General features: G+C 39.7%; 1 protein-coding gene and 1 long non-coding RNA gene across 4 annotated transcripts in view; both read right to left on the reverse strand.

Annotated features, from left to right (window-relative positions):
* LOC145716528 (uncharacterized) overlaps positions 1-19,062 on the reverse strand; it is a 338,765-nt gene that overhangs the window by 19,552 nt on the left and 300,151 nt on the right. The window lies entirely within an intron of this gene.
* Positions 1-19,062, reverse strand: part of CHN2 (chimerin 2) — a 290,315-nt gene that overhangs the window by 9,099 nt on the left and 262,154 nt on the right. For all 3 annotated transcript variants that reach the window (XM_081800343.1, XM_081800344.1, XM_081800345.1), the window contains 3 exons: positions 9,621-9,705; positions 5,380-5,553; positions 1,019-1,096 (listed from right to left, as the gene is read on the reverse strand). In XM_081800343.1, coding sequence (XP_081656469.1) covers positions 1,019-1,096; positions 5,380-5,553; positions 9,621-9,705 — 337 coding nt within the window. The remainder of the gene's footprint in view (positions 1-1,018; positions 1,097-5,379; positions 5,554-9,620; positions 9,706-19,062) is intronic.

Raw genomic sequence — 19,062 nt, forward strand, 5'->3', positions numbered from 1 at the left:
AAAAAAAAAAAGAAATATAGAATAGAAACACTAATTCGGAAAGATACGTGCACCCCCATGTTCACTGCAGCATTAGTCACAAAAGCCAAGACATGGAAGCCACCTAATTGTCCACCGATGGGTGAATATAGAGGAGATGCAGTATATATATAATGGAATATTCTTCAGCCATAAGAAAGAGTGAAATCTTGCCATTTGTAACAACATGGATGGACCTTGAGGGAATTACGCTAAATGAAATAAGTCAGATAGAGAAAGACAAATACCATATGATCTCTCTTATACATGGAATCTAAAACAAAACGAAACAAAACTAAGCTCATAGATACAGAGAACAGATTGGTGGTTGCAAGAGACAAGCAGTGAGGGGTTGGTAAAATGGGTGAACTGTTTTTTTGTTTAAATACATTGAATAAAAATTAATAAAGAAATACAGATTCTTGGGCTCACTTAGCATTCTGAATGGGTCCTCAGGTTGGGCCCAGAAGATCTGTACTTTTAAGGAGCTCCAAAGTTTTTTGACCCAAGAGATAGTATGACCTAGAGAGCATTTGTCACAGTTATAAATAACAAAAGAAGTCACCTCCGAGACTTCCACTGGCTTCCCCTGTTTCAGTGCTTGGCATACCCCCATCCTATGCTCTCTTCTTTGGAGTTTTGGGGGAAGGAAAAGAGTCACTAAGACCCTCAGGTGGGGGTGTAGGACACTCTGGGGCCATGTGGACCAACCGTAAATGTTGGGCAACCAAATCAAGAATCATAATGGCATCAAAGAAGTATTTTATTCAAGAAGTATTTTAAACTCACTTCCCCATGTGGTCACTTGTCCACAGTTTTTAAGGGAATACCTCCCCCAGAAAGGCAGAGAACTATGTGATTTGTAAACCATTATTCCTTGGCTTCCTGAGGAACGGCTCTCAGTAGCTCTGAAACCCATCCCCACTATGAATAAAATCTGGTTCCAAGAGAAAGCATGCTAAGGATAGGTCATCAGGCCTTCAAAAGAACATAATCCCACCTCTGTCAAATGCCATTTTGACATCTTCGATGTGTTCGGTGAACCCAGAGACTCTGTAAAGGCCTTCCGACTTCAATCCTGTTGAACAAAGAGACAGACTTTAGCTTCCTGAAACATCTACAAAGGACTCTAATTTCATATTTACATTGTGTGCTAGCAGGAAATGAGCAAAATATAGTCAGTGCTCTTGTATATTACACACACTCCTGTCAGAAGCTGGGCTTGTCCATCTCAGTTTTCCAGGCAAGTCTGTCTTCATTTGCTTGTGCTGCAGTAGAGACCTCGGGGATCTGGTCTTCCTGCCTGGCTTCGCAAAGTGAGCCTGTGTTTAAGATTCTCATCGACCACGGTCTCCTGCTTCCTTGTTCATTAGACTGCTGGATGAGATTTCACTGCTTCAGGCAGCAACCTGCTTCCTCCCTAGCATCATCTTAGCCCACGTGCCACGCTGCATGCAGCCCTGTGCTAGGAACACACACGTACGTGGATGCTTGCATATTATCCTGCTTTTATTGAAACAATCTAAATTTTACCGCCTTTTATGTTTAATCATAAATAGGATACGTTCAATGTTTAAATATGATTGATTTAATTGTTATACCTTCAAATAAATGATCATACAGATAGGGAAAAATAAAATTTTAGTGATGATTCTGGAAACTTGATCCCTGTATATTTGGGCTAAGAAAGAGATATGGTTTCTGCTCCTAGATCTTAGGGATTTGTTAAGATATGTCCTAAGGCCTTGCCAGGTCCCAAAGGTATCAGAAGGGATAAAGGGTCAGATTTCAGACCTTCCAAGTCAGAAACGAGCTGCCCTCAAATTCCAGCTATGGCAAGAACAAGCAAACAAGTAGCTGGTACAGCTGGTGCAGGGTACTCTTGTCAAGCTCTTGATGACATACTTTCCTGTTCTTCATTTGGGAACCATTGATCAAGTATATGCTACCTGCCGTACATAAGGGTCTGCATCAGAGACAACAACTGCACCGCATAAGTCCTGCCACCCTTCCTCCTGGGACTGTCAGAGACCTTTCTTACGGACTTGGCTCCGTCCCCCACCGAGCCCCACTCAGTCTCAGAACTCGTCTCCGTACAGTTGCCCAGGCTGCCAATACTGATCAACTGGGTCGGCCCACCTGAGGACACCTGGAGTCATCCTCTTCTAGTCGGCAGTACACGTTAAGCGTGCCTCACTGTGATTGTGACCTGCACACAACACAGGCAAGGACACAGTGGCACATGGGAGCACCGGGCAGTGAACACAAGCCCAGCCTGTCTGTTGGTGGGAGGGTCCAGGGGGAAGACCTTACTGAAGAGCCATCTTTGAAGGAAGTCATGAAGGATGGACTAGAGTTTGCCAGAGTAGCAGAGGCTTCCAGCTCTCCTTGCGATGTCAGCTCTCCCCTTCCTCAGCTGCAGTGGAACCTCTGACTTGCAGAACAACATCCATGGCCATGGCCAGTAACTTCTGGCTAATGTGAAGAGAGCAGAAGTGATGTGTCCAGCGCGGCGCTGGGGTTGTGGACTTGAAGAGAAAGAGCATGCCTTTCTGCCCTTGGTTGGAATTCAGAGGAGATGGTGGTCACCACTTGGGACCATGCAGAAGAAGGCAGCTCTCGAGGATGGCAGAACAACAAGCTGCAGGGCCTGGGTTCCTGCCCACCTGGCCTTAGATTGCTCCCAGGGTCTGGACCATTACTGGAGAGAGAAATAGATTTCTATCTTGTTGCAGACACTATTGTTTGGGGGTCTCTGTGACAGCACTGAGTGAATGGTTGAAGTCAGTGGGAGAAGTCAGGTGGCAGACAGACGCATTCGGAGGTGGAGTTAGGCTAGGTGGTCATTCCAAGAAAAGGCGAAAGGAATAACATAGGCTGAGTCCTATATGTTGGGCCCCGTGCTAGGTCATTTATATGGATCAGCTCATTTTAACCCTCGCAGCCACCTTATGACTGATTCCATTCACTTTATGGGTGAGGAAACATATTCAAATAGAGCAGGTAACTTGGCCAAGGTCACGCCACCGCGAGTGTGAGACCGGGCTGGGAGTCTAATTCCACGTCCGTGATCTTTTCGTTCTGCCACATCATGCAGAAACAAATGGCCATGAAAGAGCCTTTGCAGAACAATAAGGAATTTGCCAGGGATGGAAGATGAGGTAAGACTTTGGCAGAGGTGGCAATGAAGCTGGGGATAGGAGTCATGTGAATTTCTTCCAGCCCATTCTCTGATTCCGCTCACATGTGCAGCTCCAATCCCTTTGCTCTGACTCCCCTGGCAAAAATTTCTGCTCTGCTCTATTCTAGCTCTTGTACTATGCATGCTTTGTGCTGTGGTCCCCATGGACACAGCAGACATCAGACACGGTGGTAACTTTGCCAGAGTTATCAGTCGCCTCCGATGAGGATCACCGTGGGATGGTCGCAGCTTCTCCAGGGAAGCCGAGGTCCTGAGTTGAGGCTCCAGAAAGGCTGATGATCTGACCCCAAATTGCAGAGCCCTCTAAACAACAGGAGCCAGGGATACTTTTCCCAGCTACTCACCCGGAGTCAGGGCACCCCTTCTCAACTCTTACCCAGCTCAGCCCCTGCAGCAATACCTTCACCAGATCCCAAAGCGCCCACCAAACTCTGTCAGGCACAGCAGTCCAAAGGCAGCAGGCTCTTCTTACAATTTGAGATGAAATGAGACAGTCTTAAGGGAACAGAATAGCTCTAGTTTTCATCCTGCACGGAAAAGGGAATATTTCCTATCTCTAAAAGGCTTGGGATAACAAGCTTATAATGTTCTCTTTTGTTTTGTTTTGGAAAGAATGGAATAGTTAACCAATGCATAAATATCTGTAGCATACATTACGCAGTTTGGACACAATAATGAATACCAACTATAGCAGAGTGCCTACCTGGTAAAAATGGTTAAAGCCTCTGGGCTTTATACATGGTCCAATTATCCAAGTTATATCCAGCAATCCAAATTCTCCCCAACCAGACTCAATCCACCACAACACTGAACACTTTGATACCGAAGAGTAGCCAAACAAAGCACAGATAAAAGAAAGGTGACTCAAGCCTACTATGAAGAACCTTCTCATTGAAATGTTTCTATTTTCTGCGCCTTCTTCTTCTTTTTTAAAAATATTTATTTATTGGGGCTCCTGGATGGCTCAGTTGGTTGAGCTGCCAACTCTTGATTTCGCCTCAGGTCATGGTCTCGGGCTCCTGGGATCGAGTCCTACATCAGGCTCCGCACTTGGCACAGAGTTGGCTTCAGAATTCTCTCTCTCCTTCTGCCCCTCCCCCTGATTGCTTGCTCGCTCTCTCTCTCTCTAAAGTGAATAAATCTTTAAAAAAAAGATTTAGTTATTTACTTGAGAGAGAGAGAGAGAGTATGTGGTTGGGAGGGGCAGAGGGAGAGGGAGAGGGAGAGAGAGAATCTCAAGCAGACTCCCTACTGAGCGGAGCCTAATGCAGGGCTTGATCCCACGTCCCCAAGATCACGACCTGGGCTGAAATCAAGAGTCGGATGCTTAACCGACTGAGCCACTCAGGTGCCCCTCTTCTGTGCCTTCTTGATTTTTCATTGCATAGATCTTTTTAATCTTTTAACTCTCCTCTTTGAAATAAACAGAACCAATACTAGCAGTGAATTTCTCTATGGTAGAAAATGTATGTATTGACCAGCAGTTTCTTTATCTTATTTAATGGGATCACTTTTTAAGACTCAATTCAGGGGTACCTGGGTGGCTCAGTCGTTGGGCGTCTGCCTTTGGCTCAGGTCATGATCCCGGGGTCCTGGGATCGAGCCCCGTATCGCTTCTCCCTCTCCCACTCCCCCTGCTTGTGTTCCCTCTCTCTCTGTGTCTCTCTCTGTCAAATAAATAAATAAAATTTTTTTTAAAGACTCAATTCAAACCTCGTCTCTGCCATAAACTCTATTGTCCTCAAATAACATTAAAATGTCTTCCTCTGTGACTCCATGGTGTTTTGAACACACATACCCATAACATTTATTTATTTACCCCTCTGATTCTGCATACTGCAATATGAATTTCTGGAAGGTAAGAACTGTGACTTTCATATCCTCAATGTGTAACACATAATAAATGCTTAGCAAACATGTGTTGGATGCATACATGCAAGGTTTAGGTACAAAACAGAAACTAATGTAGTTGGCTGGACTTAGCTTATGTGTGTGTGTGTGTGTGTGTGTGTGTGTGTGTGTGTGCTCTGGGTCAGAATGTTTCCCCAACATCGATAGTGGAGAGAGAGTCAATTTAGCAATTATAAGAAAGTTTCCTTGACAACAGTAAGAACAAACAATAAAAACAAAATCACTAAAATAAGGAGTCTTTTCCAAACCTCTTGCTTCAATTTCCCGTATGCATATGTCTACCACCATGGGTCTCTGAGTGTTGTGAGCCTTTACAAGTGTTGTGAGGTCACAACAGTACACCTTCTTGATCCTCTTGAGATCAGGTTGACAATCATTGGGAACGTGCTTGGAACACTGTTTGTGTACGTTCAATCCACAGTCTGTAAACAAAGAAGCCACATTAGCCTTGCCCGGCCCTTTTGTAAAAGCCCAACCCAAATTATATGTTACCAAAAATAAAACTGAAAACACCCAAGGGTTTGCTGTATCTTTCTGGAACATCTCTCCCATTTAGAGGTGATACTCTCCACAAGCTGAGTATGAAATCCATCTTTACTCACAAAACTTAAATAATTCCCTTTTGCTCATTTAGCTTTTTCTGTTGCTGGACTATAAGAATAGAACATTTCTCTGAGATAGTTTTGGTGATTAGCTAGGTTGTTTGTAGGGTTTTGTTTTGTTTTTTTTCCCTCTTTCGGGACTTGGAACCTTTGGTCCACATGTGGATATTTGGGTTTGGATTCCCAGAGCTAGTCTTGGCTCATAAAGGGTACCTAAGACTTTTGCTAGGTTGTTTTTCTAAAGTCCTGGATTCTCCTTTAGTGGAAGACACGATTACTCTCTCTGTAGGAATCTTTAATCTTTGGTCTGAGGGACCCATGACCATTGGCATCTTCTTCCCTTTTCCTGGAGAGTTGCCCATAGTTTCCAGGACCTTCCCCTTGTTGGGCAGTTTGGGTGGACCATTTTTTCTTTCTACTTGCCTTATTTTGACACCTGTGAGTGGAAATAATGTCTAACGAGATACTGGTGGGAGTACCTGAGAGTTTACAATTTAGGACAATGCCATGTAATGTGGTGATTAGAGCAATTATTTCTAAAGCTCATATCAAGATCCAAAGCTTACAACGTACTTTTAAGTTCAATGAACACATTAAAAGCCTTGTTAGCAGTTGGTATTCACTGACAGAATTTCTCTAACAATAACAAGACACAGTCTAGGGCGCCTGGGTGGCTCAGTTGGTTAAGCGACTGCCTTCGGCTCAGGTCATGATCCTGGAGTCCCTGGATCGAGTCCCACATTGGGCTCCCTGCTCAGCTGGGGGTCTGCTTCTCCCTCCGACCCTCTTCCCTCTCTTGCTATCTGTCTCTCATTCTCTCTCTCTCAAATAAATAAATAAAATCTTAAAAAAAAAATAACAAGACACAGTCTAGATTTTGGAAAATAAAAATTTAATGCTTAAGCTGTTCAAAGTTGATGTACTGTCTATTCAAAACATATATATATATAATACACATATAATAATGAATATCGTAATCAGCTGTTTAACAAAAAAGCACTTAACCACATCAAGGATTTGAGAAAATCTAAACTTTTATAAAATCATCAAAAATGATTTTTGAAAATCATTCTATGATTTTCATGTAATTTTTAGGCTGAGTTCTCTCTGCCTACCCTCCTTACAAAGAAAAAACCAGTTCTAAATCATCTGGGCTTTATCAACATGAGAAATTCAACAAAGCTCAAGTAAACTTCAAAAGTATTTTGATAGATCAATTTGTAGTTGTAAATTTGGGCAAACTGAACCAAATAGAACTGGTTTGTTTTCTTGTTTGGATCCTCTTTTATAAAATAAGGATGATAATAGCATCTACTCCTAGGATTATCATAAGGATCAACTAAATTAGTCTCTAAACTCTGAAGTGTGGTGAAAACTACATGCAAGTAAAATAAAACAAACAGCAAATATGTGAGAAAATATAAGGATACCCGGCCAGCTCTTCTCGTTATTTCACTAGTAAGTTTTACTACATTCTTATAAACTTCATTTAAAATAATTTTTTAAAGTTGTGATCAAATATACATAACAAAATTCACCATTTTAACCATTTCTCAGTGTACAGTTCAGAGGCATTAAGTACCTTCACGTGTGTGCAACTGTCACCACCATCCATCTCCAGAACCTTCATCTTCCAAAACTGAAACTCCAGTCATTAAACAATAACTCCCCAGACCCTCCTCCCTCTCGCCCCTGGCAACCACATTCTACTTTCTATTCCTACGAATTTGACTCCTGTAGATATCTCATATAAGTGGAATCACTAGCATTTGTGCTTTTGTGACTGGCTTATTTCACTTGTTATGATGTCCTTAAGGTTCATTAATATTACAGGATATGACAGGATTTCCTTCCTTTTTAAGGCTGGATGGTATCCCACAGTATTGATATACCACATTTTGTTTATCTATTGATGGACACTCGGGTTGCTTCTAGCTTTTGGCTCTTGTGAATAATGCTGTTATAAATACAGGTGTACAAATATCTGTTTCAGTGCCTGCTTTCAGTTCTTTTGGGTATAGACCCAGAAGTGGAATTGCTGGATTATGTGATAATTCTATTTTAAATTTCCTTATAAACTTCATTCGAAGATCTGAAGTGACAGTGTGTTTCTGTAGAGTTAAATACTGACATTTTATTAAAATTAAAATGTTTTATAATATATAAAATTATTCAATATGTGCAAACTACTCCAATTCCATATGCTATAAATAAAGACTATTCATTTAAAAAATAGTTAAAATATGTAAAATACAGAGAGTTGAGAGGCAGCGATGGCTATTCCTAACCTTTAATGATCAGGTTTCAATTTTCCTGCTGCTCAGAAGAAATATGAGGCCAAACAGTTGCCATTGGAGAATATTAACATAACCTCAGAATATGTTTTATTAAAAAAAACGGAAAAAACAAAAACCTTTTTATCCCAGAGAAAATTGCTATTCACAGCTAATGTAAATTCCAGAGTTTTGTTCTCATAATATTGACTTTGGACCGATTTGCTACTCAAATTGGATAACACCAGCAATTAGGATATTTCTAGTAGGTATAATCTGGACAGACTGAATTAATGACCACTGGGTGATTCAGATAGTCTACTGCTTTACTCAGTCGTTGAGCCGTGAGATGCTTTGTAACTCCCAGGTGAGTAAGTCTTTTGTGTTAATTGGAGTATCTGGAACATTCCTGGACAGGCTGCCTCTGAGCCTGTTTGCTGCTTGTCTCATGGATCTGTGATGGGGGCAGGTAGCTTTAAACCACATACACAAGCACTACTTGACCCATCCAGGTACCACCACCGATTGCTGTATCTACCCAGTGGAAGCTAAGGTAGCCCCTTCTGAGAAGAGAAAGGATTTAAGGTCCCACAGTCCTGTGAACCAAAATGGGCATTATGGTGAAGTAGATTATCTTAATGTAATGTCATTAGCTTATTTTATTTTAAATGCTTCCTAAGAATTTTTTTAAAAAACCATATTCTAGTAGCAAGGAAGAAATCAGTCATGGTGTTGGTAGAAACCTGATCAGTATACCACAGGAGGCTATTCTTGCTCCTGGCCAGGACTGCTTGCCAGAAAAAGTGTGGTGAGATGAATTAAGAAGCCCAGTTACACATTAGTTTGGCAATTCTTTGCTCTTTTGTTAGCTGTATTTTAGTAAGATGTGTTATGTGCTGTTAGCCCTGGGTGTGGGCATCCAGTTCTAGGTGGAAAAACACCTAAGGTTTCGAAGTGCTTTGAAAATATGTGATATCCAATCAAGGTCTTTAGTTGCACAGCTAATCTGATAGCAGAGAAGTTCTAAGCATGTGTTCTGGAGCTGAATCAATTTTCTACCACTTACCACTATGTGGCCAAGAGTTACTAACAACTACCTCTAAGCCTCAGTTTCTTCATCTGTTCAGTGGGGAGAATAATTGCATGTCTTTAAGGTCTGTTGGTGAGACTAAATGGCATGATAAATAGAAAGTGCTTAGCTCAATGCCTGGTGTGTGGCAAAGGTTCACCAGTATTTCTATTTTCATGCCTTGCCTTTTGTGGTAAAGTGGGGGATGGGAAAGAAATGTGGTTTTTCTATCTTTGCCGTTCCATTGGAATTGATTTCTTTTTCTTTTAAGGACTGCTGCCTCTTTTGGGTGGCAGGTAGGTGCATAAGGAAATGTACTTGCTTGGATTTTTTTTCTCTTCTTGCATAAACATGATATTCCTTTTCATTCCAGCAGACACCTAGAACAGCCTCTCCATTAAGCAGAGAAGATGACTTGAACCTTTCAGAAAGCTAGACTTTTGAGCTAATCTGGATCTATTTCCCAACTCTGGAGAAATGATCTCCAGCTCAACATTATGTCACTTTATATAAATGGAAAAGGATGAAGAAAGTTCTGTGTCTACCTGAGCACCGAACCCCTTGGGCGATGAGCCCCCACATAAAGTTGGCACAGTATTCACACCAGTGCGGGCCTCGGAATGTGTGGACCTGTGATCCAAAAAGAAGAAAAATGTCAGAAAATTCAGTTATTTGAAGGGAGGTGGCCTTAGACATGAAACACATAGATGATGTCAAGAAACAAAGACTTCAGTGGGAGTGAGCATCCCTCACTGGGCCTTTTCTTTCCAGTGAGGTGGAGTTACAAACAGACCGGAGAAAACAGAGATATGCTTTGATCTCTGAAAATCCTCTACCAATCCACCATGCCCCAGGCCAGAGTCAGAAAGGAATGTGGAGCAACAGTAAGATTATAGGGCCATGCCATCAGCTAAGGAATGAGACTCTCACCACCCCAAACAAGGCACTGTGTGGACAAACCCAAGATAGCCTGGGCGGGTCACCATAACCTGCATTTAGCTCTGCAAGTTCTGGAAGGCAGAACTCAATTATTGCATCCTTTTGACCAAAGTTGCTCCATGTGTAGAATATCCAGACAGGTATAAATAAGACATGATTATAGGAAAATTAGCAGGTTCCAAGGCTTCGAGCCACTTCCAAAAAACAAAAAACAAAAAAAACCCAACAACAAAAACAAACCTAAAACCCAAAAAAACAGGCATTTAAAAAGAGTGAGGGAGTTGGCTGACATGAAGTCTACTGATAGGGTCTAGAGAGTTGCCTTCCCCAGAGACAGGGTCCCGATTCAGCATGCCAGGTGAGGCCTATGCGTGTGAAACTTGCAAGTCCTTTCTGATTGGCCCAGATGCGAGTCTCATTGTTTGGTGTCCCAGCCAGTTAAATATTTTGAATATCATGAAGTAAGGATGGCTTTATCTCTCTTCAGGTACGGGTCCCCTTATGACTGGGCCATGTATTAAGTCATGATTTAAAACAAAAACAAAACAAAACAAAAATACATGTTCTCTGGCACCAGTGAGCTTCAAGACACAGAACTAGGAGATTCCTTGAAAGCAAATGTGGCCACTGTAAGCCCAAAACTACCACGGGCAGTCTACTTGGAGACACACAAACCCATGTGACAATGTTCTGAATTTTTACAAAATTAAAATATTATGAGACATTACTAAGGACTTTCAAAGTTTGAAGCCTCCATTAACAAATAAAAGAAATACAGACAACATTATCTTTTTTAACAGACTGGGAGGCCAGTCTGCTATTTTTTTAAAATTTTAATTTTTTTAACTTAGATTCAATTCCTTAACATACAGTGTATTTTTAGCTTCAGAGTAGACTTCAGTGACTCAGAATGCTAGTTTTAATTAACACAAAAAATACGAGGATCACAACTATGGGTACAATTTGGGAAGATGCTCATCAGAGCGCTACCTAAAAAAAGCATCACTTTGAGGTCTTTATTTATATAGGCCACTAATTGTATATACATGAAGTGGCAGACAAAACAGACCTGGTTCCCTCCTCCTGGAACTTATAGATTTGTAAAGGCCGACAGAGTGAGCAAGTTAAAAAATCAAAAAGAACAACTTATACCATGGTTTCTACACAACTGAACTAAGTTTTGGTTTTTTAGTTTGTCACATGCAAACTGTCCAGTATACTATTTCTGCTTTGAAAAACAATGGAAAAAAAAAAAAAACCTCTCAGAATTGTTTTTACTAAAAATGGGTAATTGTGCTGTAAGGAAGCGGCGCTTAGATACGACAAAGCGCCTTGTAGGAATGCAGAGAATCTATCCCAGGGAGCTCTTGTACTCGCACAGAGCCAAGATGCGAGGGTTCATTTAGAGGCCTGCTCAGATTAAACGTGGTCCTTAAAGAATCCCTCAGTAAGGGGTTCTGTTGGTAGTTGAAGATTTTCTAAATTTAGCAATCAAAGGTTTCTTAATATTATTTTACTAGAAAGGCACTAAAGGGATGGTGCTAGCTAATTATGGCAACAAAGTTGATGGTTAATATACTGTTGAAATCACAAGATCAATCAAATCAAATCAAATCATACAACTCCAAAAGAGGAAAAAAGTGTGTGGAAAGGGATATAAAAGAAAAAAAAAGTTTGCTACTAGAGAGACTTAAGAGAGGCCCCAGTGTTATCCACAGTGGTCAGAAAAGCTTCTCTTGGAAAGTGACTTCATGCTGCTTGAAGGAGGGGAAGAGCCAATCTGGTAGAGGCAGGGTTGGAGAGCATTCCGGGCAGAAGGAATCTACAGAGGTCCTGTAGGAGCAAAAGAGTTTGGTGTGACTGAGGAATGAGAAGGCCAGGGGGGCCAGAACACCAGAGTGAGGGGAGAGAACCTGGCTGAGGTTGGAGGTAGGAAAGGGCCTTGAAGGTTTTATAAATGAGCATAGATTTTCTTTTAATCTAGGTCCAATAAGAAGCTCTTGAAGGATATTAAGTAGGAAGATGATTAAAAAAAAAAAGACATTCTGATCACCATGTTGAAAACAGATGGGAGAGTATTCATCGTGAAGGAGATTCGGAAACTAGTTAGTAGTTTCTGGTTGAGAAAGGATAGAGGCCAAGATTAGGGGGCTGGAGTTGGAGATGGGAAGTGGATGGATTTGAGGCATTTTTTTTTTAAAGATTTTATTTATTTATTTGACACAGAAAGAGAGAGCACAAGCAGGGGGAGTGGCAGGCAGAGGCAGAGGGAGAAGCAGCCTCCTCGCAGAGCAGGGGGATCCTGATGTGGGACTCGATCCCAGGACCCCAGGATCATGACCTGAGCCGAAGGCAGTCGCTTAACCAACTAAGTCACCCAGGCGCCGCCTCCCTCTTTTTTTTTTAAAGAGAGGCATATTTTTTCTTTTTTTTTAAGATTTTATTTATCTGACAGAGAGAGACACAGCGAGAGAGGGAACACAAGTGGGGGGAGCGGGAGAGGGAGAAGCAGGCTTCCCGCGGAGGAGGGAGCCCAATGTGGGACTCGATCCCAGGACCCTGGGATCATGACCTGGGCCGAAGGCAGACGCTCAACGACTGAGCCACCCAGGCGCCCCAAAGAGAGGCATATTTTTAAGACAGAATTCATAAGACTTTATAATAGAATAAATGTGGATCTTTGAGGGAAAAAGGAATGAAGAATGACTTCTAGATTCTAGCTTTAGAAAAAGGTGGATGGTGATGACATTTGCTGAGATAAGGAAGACACTATTTGGGGGAAAAATTCAAGAATTCAGCTCTGGTCAGTTTAAACTTAAATGTGTTGAGCTCAAGCAGGAATTCACATAAAATTCAACATCTCAGAGGAGGAGAGAGGGTTGGAGGTACACAGTTGGCCACCCCTGATGAATAAATGGTACTTAAAATTGTGTAAATGGATAAAAACTATTAGGGATAGAGGGTAGAAAATGAAGAAAATAGAGCTCAACCCAAGTCCTCTGTGCTCCAACACTTAGAAGCAAGAGTCAAGTGCTTTAGAAGCCAAAAGGTAAAGAGTATTTTAGGGAAGGAGTAGTCAACCTTGTTCGATTCTGGGAAGAGGTCCAGTTAAATGAGGACTGAACACTGATTCAGACACATGAAGTTATTAGTAACCTTGGCAAGCACAGTCTCTTTGGATCGGTGACGTCAGAAGTCATATTTAAGTGACATGAAGAATAAATGGGAGGTATGGAAGTGGAGAAATGTGTAGGCAAATTTGTCAAGAAATTTGGCTATGATGTCCAGCAGAGCAATGAAATAGCTCCAGGGAGATATGGAGATAAGGGAGAACTTTATTTTTTTTAATAAACGATGGGAGATATTAGGGCATGTTCACTTGTGGATGGAATTGATGCAATATGTACAAGAGACTGGAAATGAAGAAGAGAAGGAAGTGAAGGAGTGATGATCTTGAAAACCTGAGAGGTGCTGCGCTTTATGTCATATAGCAAAGTCAAAAAGAGAAACAGTTGAGATCTTTCTAGAATTAGTAAAAGCACATTTTCAGATTCAGAAAAGCTAAGTGAGTCTCAAACCTGGTAAATTAAAAAATAATCTAACCTATATAGATTATATAGAAACTGCAGAATACCAAAGGACAAGCAAAATCCTAAAACAAAAAGAAAAACAACAAAAAAAACCCCAAAAAACAAACAGACAAAAAAACCCCAAGACCAAAAAAACCCCAACAGGTTATTTTTACAAAAGGACAGCAATTACGATGAAAACAGTTCTCTTCAACAAAAAGAAGCTAGTAGATTATGGAAAAATTTCAGCAAAGTGCTCAGAGAAAATTACTGCCAACCTAACTTCTATACCCAGCTAATTACCATTCAAGAGTGAGGATGAAGTAAAGATATTTTCCAGACAAATGCCAAGAGTGTTCACTCACAGATCCTCACTCAGAGAAATACAATGGGATATATATATCTGTAGGAAGCATTTTGAACCTACTGGGAAAGAACAGGATTCAAGAAGCCATGTTGAGCAAGAAATTGGCAACAGGGTTTGATCTAATCAAGCTCTGTCTGCATAAGACAATAAGATGACTAATTTCAGGGGACTTAAAAACAAATTGAAAAAATGGCATGGGAGATTGGAGGGGCTTAAAAATGTTAAAGCATTCTACGGTTCTCATCATTTGGGGTATGTAAGTAGAGCTGCTAATTAACTGAGGAAGATTTTAAGTTAATTACACATGTTTTAGAATTTTGAGTATATGCAGAAAGAGTGGGATGGAATCTATAAAATGTGTAACGGAAAAAGAAATAAAGATTTGATCAAGCCAATAAAAAGAAAGAAAGAAGGAAACAAAGCCATAAAAAAGCACAGTAAGTACGGGGGAAAAGAAAAAAGAAAAATCCTTATACATCTCTAATCATATCAGTGGCCATAACATCAAATAAAAGACAGAAATTTTCAGATATTCAAAAAACTTTTGCAAGAAATACACTCAAAACATAACGTAATAGAAATGCTGAAAGTGAAGGAATAGAAAAAACATACAGAGCAAATAGCTAGCCAACAGAAACCCCAAATAAATATCTTGATATAAAAAATATATTTTCTTTATTAGTGATAAAGATGGTCATTACATAATAATTAGAGATTTAATTTTACCCTAAAGATATAATAATCCTGAGCTGTTATGCACATGACAACATGGTCTCAAAAAACATAAAGCAAAAGTGGAAAGAATTACAAGGAGAGACTGACAAATCCATAATCATAACGATTTTAACATCTATTCACAGAAATTAAGAGATCAAAGAGATAAAGTTAATAGACTGGGTATAAAAGGGACCTCATACCCAACAATTCATAGAATATGTACTCTTCTAAAACAACACATGAAATATTTACACAAACTGACCACAAACCAAGCCTCAACATATAGAAAAGAATTGATACGGGGCGCCTAGGTGGCTCAGTTGGTTAAGCGACTGCCTTCGACTCAGGTCATGATCCTGGGGTCCCGGGATCGAGTCCCGCATCAGGCTCCCTGCTCAGCAGGGAGTCTGCTTCTCCCTCTGATCCTCCCCCATCTCATGCTCTCTCTCTCTGTCTCATTCTCTCTCTCAAATAAATAAATAAAATCTTTAAAAAAAAAAAAGAATTGATACGATAGATACCATATTCTGACTACCAGTCAATAAAATTAAAGACATAGTAAGCAACCAAACCCCAATATATTTGGAAATTTAAAATAATTCTACAAATACAGCAAAGAAAAAAATCTTAATAGAAATATGGTATCGAAAGACAAAACACTCCTTATGGAATACAGAAACTTTAAATACATATATTAAAAATAAAGATTAAACATTAACAAGCTAAGTATACTATTTAGGAAGCTAGACAAATAACAAAGTGAGACAAAAAATAATAAAGATTATTGCAGAATATAATGAGATAGAAAGAAAAGATAAAAAATAAAAAAACTAAAAGGTGATTTTAAAAGATTTCTAAAATAAGCAAAGTTTGGGCAAGACTGATCAAGAAAAACACAAGTAATAAAGAGAACATAATGCAAATGCAGTGGAGATATGAAATACAAATCTTGAGAATACTAGCTTTATACTAACAAAATTATAAGTTCTGTGACATGGATAATTTTCTTAAAGAATATCAATTATAAAAATGACCCCAAATAATATAGAAAACCTACATTCAATTATATCCATTAAGTAATTGCATCTGTAGTAAAAGTTGTACCCTCAAATAGTTAAAGGTCCCAAATGATTTTCTTAATTTATCAGATCTTTTTTTTAATTAAAGATTTTTATTTATTTATTTGGCAGAGAGAGAGAGAGCACAAGCAGGGGGAGTGGCAGGCAGAGGGAGAGGGAGAAGCAGGCTCCCCGCTGAGCAGAGAGCCCGACATGGGACTTGATCCCAGGACCCTGGGATCACGATCTGAGCTGAAGGCAGATGCTTAAATGACTGAGCCACCCAGGTGCCCCAAGTTTTATCAAATCTTTAACAAACGAATCATCTCTAACCAATATAGACTATTCCAGATTGGAGGAGAAACAAAGAAGAAAAGGTCCAGAATTTGCTTTATGAATACAATTTTGATTCAAAAACTATACAAGAACATGAAAGTAGGATTATAAGTCAATTTCATTATGACCATAAATGTAAGAATCCTAAAAAAGTATCCTACTGAACATAGCATAATTATTTTAAAATGTTATGACCAAGGCGGGGGGGGGTCTTATGTCAGGAATTTAAGGTAGATAACATATCACTAGTATTCACTACAATAACAATCGAGAGAGAAGCCCCATAATCATTTCAAAAATTAGAACACCAACAATCAATAAAATTCAACATCCATTCATCACAATAGCACTTAGCATACTAGGCATAGAGGGAACTCTCCTAAAAATAGATGATTAAAGGTATCTCTGATACACACATAATAGCCCTCAAATTTAAAAATGAAACATTAGAATAATTTCCTTTAAAGTCAGCAAAAAGATAAGGATGTCTATGAATACTTCTCTTGAACATTATCCTGCAGAGTTTAGCCAGCATAATAAAATAAGACAAAGAGATCTATAATTGAAAGAAGAAAAAGGCCATCAAGTTTGCTTCGTGTAAGAGCAATATGAAGAAATCAGCAGCATTACTATACATAAACAATAACTCATTTTACTGAGCAATAAAATTAAAGACTTCATTTACAACAAAATCTAAAATAATTAGAAAATAACTAAAGACACTAAGGACATAAATAAGAAGAGAGATATTCTATATTCATGTATAGCAATGCTCAATATTACAAATATGTCAATTATCCTACAAATAAATCTATAAATCCAATCCAATTTCAATCAAAATCTCCACGGTGCTTTTCACAAAACCTGGCAAGATGGCCCTAACATCCATATGGAAGAATAAAGCCGAAAGACTAGCCATAATAATTTTGAGTAAGGAAAAGAATGTAGGAAAACACATCTGACCATCTATCAAGACTTCTATAGTTACAAAAAAGTAAAACACTGCAGGATGGACAAACAGACCAGTAGTACACAGCAGAAACGTCAGGAACTAAATCACACCTATGTGGAGAATTGGTTCCACCTATCCACCCATTCATTATTCACTCATTTATTCCATACTTACATGCTGATTGCCTACTTTGAACTTGGCACTGTACTAGTCCTTGGATATATAAAGTTAAATACATCAGAGGGGCACAGACCTCCCTGCACTCAACTATCTCATCTACAAGAATCAACAGGCAACATAAATAATTATCCTATGGCAGTATAATAGAGATTGTAATACATTCTTTCTGAGAAGTCTGGGGAAAATGATAACTGAACAGAATTTTGAAGGATGGATAGGAGTTCACTAGACTGGGAAAGATGGAGTTTGGTGGGGAAGTAGTGTTGACTGGGGTGGTAGATGACTTAGGCAGGACATTCCAAGAAGAGGAAACAGCACAGCCAAAGGCCAGTGAGGGTGGGCTTGGTTTTTGAGAGGCATTCTTTCCTTGCAGGTCATGCAAAAAAGGAGTGATGAATTTTTTTCTGGATCATCTCCAGTGGATAAGAAATCACATGGGAAATATCTCCATACTTTGGGGTAAAAATGAAAATAAAATATTTAGAAATTTGGAGACTAGCTGTAATGTTTACTTTACGTAGACAAAATAGAAACTAGCCTACTGAATGCTTCAGGAAAAGTACAAGATATGCCAGCTACAGATTTTCTAAAATTTCATTTTGCCAATATTTAAAAAAAATATGCATATCAAAATTGCATTTCATGCTTATTAGCCCTGCCCATATTTCCCAACATCTTTTCTTGTTGATATATCCCCACTGCCTTCGATCTCATTTCTCCAGCTAAACAAATGCAGACAGACATTTTTTGAATAGCAAATAACTTTTCTGTCCCCACAAATACACATTCCCACAGAAATAAAACAAAATGGGGACTGAGGGGAACGTAAAGTTAGTTAAACATTATTTTAGGCCCACTGCCTAATTTCCTCTTTTTGATGGGCCACTGTTTATTTTCATGGCTGATATATTGTTCAATTTTCTTTTGGGTCCACAAGGACAATCGCTAAACAGTAGGCTCTATGTAATGCTGAGGTCACTCTCTGAATGCATTTCATTTGGGGTTGAGTTATGATGGCCACTCTCCCAGTGAAATACCCCATATCTTGAAAAAATCACTGATCAGCTTTTTCCATTCTGTGAAGTTTATTGATTTTCAAGAATATCTTTTCAGAAAAAAAAAAAAAAACAACACTTTGCAAACTCTAGGGCAGTAACTAAAATACCCTAGACAGGAAGAAAATACCCCAGACAGGAAGAATGTCTGTCCAAGGCCATTATACTGGGCATGGTCTGCCTGGAATTCCAAAACCACACCAAAGAGAAAAAGATGATATTACAAGAGATAAGGTATGTTTGACAAATAGCCCAGGAATGGCCACTTAGTAAAAACAAGAGCCAGGGCTGTCAAGAAAAATCTCAGGCGTTTCGCGAGTATCCCCTGACTTGACTCCAAATGAGCAGGATGTTATTTGTCTCACATCTGCTGAATCTGGAAGGCAGTATTCCCTGGTGGTTTCATAACAAGTATGTTTTGATGGGTCAGTGTAGACACCATCCAAGTGTGTAATCAGCTCAGACCAGGTTCTATTTGTGATGCACTACACTTGAGAAACATTGCTTTTCCGTGTCAGTGTACATCCAGGTTTCTGAACGTGGGCACTATGAACATTTTGGGCTGGATAAATCTTTGTCATTGTAGGACATTTAGCAGCACCCTGGTGTCTCCCCACTAGATGCCAGCAGCACCCCTCGGCTGGCACAACCACAAATGTCTCCAGACTGTGCCAAATGTGCCCCAGGGGGCAAAGTGACCCTGATAGAGAGTTACTGGTATAAACTAAAACCCTATCTCCTCAGTTGGTGATTTTTATTATTTATATTAATAATATAAATAAATATGAGAACTTTATTTTTTTACTTTGATTTG

Source organism: Leptonychotes weddellii, chromosome 12 (genome assembly GCF_054177405.1).
Source record: "Leptonychotes weddellii isolate Sample4059 chromosome 12, ASM5417740v2, whole genome shotgun sequence".
In the NCBI taxonomy this organism is placed as follows: Eukaryota; Metazoa; Chordata; class Mammalia; order Carnivora; family Phocidae; genus Leptonychotes; species Leptonychotes weddellii.